The sequence below is a fragment of the Nicotiana attenuata genome, unplaced genomic scaffold (assembly GCF_001879085.1).
Source record: "Nicotiana attenuata strain UT unplaced genomic scaffold, NIATTr2, whole genome shotgun sequence".
Classification (NCBI taxonomy): Eukaryota; Viridiplantae; Streptophyta; class Magnoliopsida; order Solanales; family Solanaceae; genus Nicotiana; species Nicotiana attenuata.
Window position 1 is genome coordinate 118,888 of NW_017671332.1, and position 3,813 is coordinate 122,700.

Consider the following 3,813-nt stretch of genomic DNA (forward strand, 5'->3'; position numbering starts at 1 on the left):
CATGAACTTGTTTTGATGATTTTTTTTTATTTGATCTTTTTTTCATCTTTTTTTTATTATTTTTTATTTTTGATTTTGATTTGATTTTTTTTTAAGTACATTGGTTCCAAAAGAGGGGAAAACAAAGAAATATAAACAAGGCTTCAAAGGGCTAACTAGGGTTGACCAGTGTTTTGGGTAGCAAGAATGATAGCCTTTCGTCATCCCAACCTGAGAATGCTAAGTATATATAAGAAAAATGCCCCAACAGAAGCGTGTCAGACATAGTATCTCTTGACCGGATTTGCGTTGATGGATATATCTGTCACCTTTCCTTCTATATATGTCAAGTGTAGAGCTCTTTTTGACAATACTTTCTTGATGAGGTAGGGACCTTGCCAATTCGGGGCAAACTTTCCTTTTGCTTCTTCCTGGTGCGGAAAGATGCATTTCAAAACAAGCTGTCCTACCTCGAATTTTCTTGGGCGCACTTTCTTATTGTAAGCGCGTGCCATTCTTTGTTGGTATAATTGACCAAAACAAACTGCCGCCAAACGCTTTTCATCAATCAAACTCAACTGTTCCAATCGGTACTTCACCCATTCAGTGTCCTCAATCCCTGCTTCAACAATTATTCGGAGAGAGGGAATCTCAACTTCAGCAGGTATGACCGCTTCAGTTCCATAAACCAACAAGTAGGGCATTGCACCGACTGATGTACGAATAGTTGTCCGGTATCCCAAAATAGCAAAAGGCAATTTCTCGTGCCATTGTCTAGACTCTTGGACCATCTTCCTAAGAATCTTCTTGATGTTCTTATTTGCAGCTTCAACAGCTCCATTAGCTTTGGGCCAGTAAGGAGTAGGATGGCGATGCTCAATTTTAAATTGTTCACATACCTCATTCATCAGATGACTATTCAAATTAGCATCATTATCTGTAATAATGGTTTTTGGAATACCGAAACGACAGATGATGTTGGAGTGAACAAAGTTTACTACTGCTTTCTTGGTGACTGCTTTCAATGTAATAGCTTCCACCCATTTGGTGAAGTAATCAATTGCAACCAAGATGAATCTGTGTCCATTTGAAGCTTTTGGCTCAATTGGGCCAATGACGTCCATTCCCCAAGCAACAAAAGGCCAAGGAGCCGACATAGGATATAACTCTGTAGGAGGCGAGTGAATCAAATCACTATGAATCTGACACTGGTGGCACTTGCGAACTAAACGAAAGCGGTCTCGCTCCATAGTAAGCCAATAATATCCTGCCCGAAGGATTTTCTTTGCTAGAAGATATCCATTCATGTGCGGACCACAAACTCCCGAATGCACCTCATTCATAATCATTTCAGCTTCCTTGGCATCCACTCTTTTGTATAGGATTTCCCCACTCAAAAAGAAACCATTAGAGAGTCGCCTAATAGTTCTCTTTGATCCCTATTAGCATGTTCCGGATATTCTCTTGTTTTCAGAAACTGTTTAATATCACGGAACCATGGTTCACCGTCTAGTTCTGCTTCAATTGTATTGCAATAACCATGTTGATCACGAATTTGAATTTCTAGTGGGTCAATGTGAGTATTACCCGGATATGGAATCATTGAGGCCGGGGTGGCCAAGGCATCAGCTAATTCATTGTGAAACCTAGGAATGTACCTGAACTCGATGGACTTGAAACTTTTGCTAAGATCTTCCACACATTGTCTATATGGAATGAGCTTGATGTCTCGAGTCTCCCAATCACCTTGAGCCTGTCGAATAAGCAAATCTGAATCTCCCATCACCAACAGTTCATGCACATTTAGGTTTATTGCCATGTTCAGACCCATGATGCAAGCTTCATATTCTGCCGTGTTGTTTGTACAGAAGAAACGAAGTCGCGCCGTGGCAGGGTAATGTTTCCCAGTAGGTGATACAAGAATTGCCCCAATCCCTATGCTTTTGATGTTGACAGCCCCATCAAAGTATAGTTTCCAAACTTGACTGTCATCTTGGACTGCTTCTTCAACTAAATTAACCTCTTCATCTAGGAAGTATGTGTTCAAAGATTCATACTCATCATCAACTGGGTTTTCTGCCAAATGATCAGCCAAAGCTTGTGCCTTCATGGCAGTGCGAGTGACATAAACAATATCAAACTCTGTGAGCAAGATTTGCCACTTTGCCAATCTGCCAGTTGGCATCGGCTTCTGAAAAATGTACTTTAGGGGATCCATTCGGTATGAGCGACCCAGGTTAAGGCACGACATGTCCTTTCCAAAAGAGTGTATTTGGCCTCATAAGTGGTGAACTTTTTGCTCAAATAATATATTGCTTGTTCGTTTTTGCCTGTGGCATCATGTTGACCCAGAACACAGCCAAAGGAACTATCCATTACTGGTAGATATAAAAATAGAGGCCTACCAGGTTCCGGCGGGACCAAAACAGGGGGTTTTGACAAATATTCCTTGATCTTATCAAAAGCTTCTTGGCACTCATCTATCCACTTGATAGCGGCGTTCTTTTTCAACAACTTGAAAATAGGCTCACATGTGGTTGTAAGTTGCACGATGAACCTGCTGATGTAGTTCAACCTCCCGAGTAAACTCATGACTTCTTTCTTATTCTTCGGGGGAGGCAGCTCTCGAATGGTCTTTATCTTGGAGGGATCTAACTCAATGCCTCTTCGACTAACTATAAAACCCAAAAGCTTCCCAGAAGGAACTCCAAATGCACATTTGGCTAGATTGAGTTTGAGATTGTACCTTCGTAGCCTTTCAAAGAACCTTTTCAAGTCTTGCACATGATCATCTTGTGTTCTAGACTTAATGAGCACATCATCAACATACATCTCAATCTCTTTGTGCATCATGTCATGGAATATGGTAGTCATGGCCCTCATGTAAGTTGCTCTTGCATTCTTCAAACCAAAAGGCATGACCCTATAACAATAAGTTCCCCATGGAGTGGTGAAGGCGGTCTTTTCTGCATCTTCTTCATCCATCAGAATTTGGTGATACCCGGCATAACATCCACAAAAGATTGGATCTCATATTTAGCACAATTGTCCACAAGGATATGAATGTTGGGTAAAGGAAAGTTGTCCTTTGGACTTGCTTTGTTTAAATCCCTATAGTCGACACAAACTCTGATTTTTCCATCCTTTTTTGGTACTCGCACAACATTCGCTAACCATGTGGTATATCGGACGACCATGATCACATTTGCCCTTAGTTGTTTCGTGATTTTTTCTTTAATCTTATCACTCATGTCTGTCTTAAACTTCCTTTGTTTTTGCTGGATTGGTGGAAATTAGGATATGTGGGAAGCTTATGGACCACTAAATCGGCACTCAAACCCGGCATGTCATCATACGACCAGGCAAATACATCTCTATACTCGAACAAAACTTGAATTATGGCATCTCTCGTCTTTTGTTCAGTATGAATGCTTATTTTTGTTTCTCTGATTTCTTCAGGACTTCCCAGGTTAATCGCCTCAGTTTCATTTAAGTTAGGCTTAGGCTTATTCTCAAACTGATCCAATTCCCTTTTTATTTCCTTAAGAGCCTCATCTTCATCATACTCAACTTCTTGATTCATTATTTCGAGATTAGACAACTTTTTAAAATCTGGGCATGAATTCCGCGTGCATGTCATGTTTTTAAAGCCAGCATTAACGAAACTGAAAATGATGAGAAATTAACAAAAATTAGAGAAAGGAAAAGACAGAATTCTACTATGAAACTGGAACTTTATTTCATTGAATTTGAAAGGATAGAAGGGTTAACATCAAATCAAAGCAATTAAACTAAAATATATGGATTACAACACTGAAAATAATCCAAATACAG

The 3,813-nt window shown here is 39.9% G+C and overlaps 1 protein-coding gene across 1 annotated transcript; it reads right to left on the reverse strand.

Moving 5' to 3' along the window:
* Positions 1-257: 257 nt before the first annotated feature.
* On the reverse strand, positions 258-887 carry LOC109207612. The gene has a single exon (XM_019370558.1). It carries the CDS (start codon positions 885-887, stop codon positions 258-260), a length of 630 nt encoding a protein of 209 aa, XP_019226103.1.
* Positions 888-3,813: the final 2,926 nt, after the last annotated feature.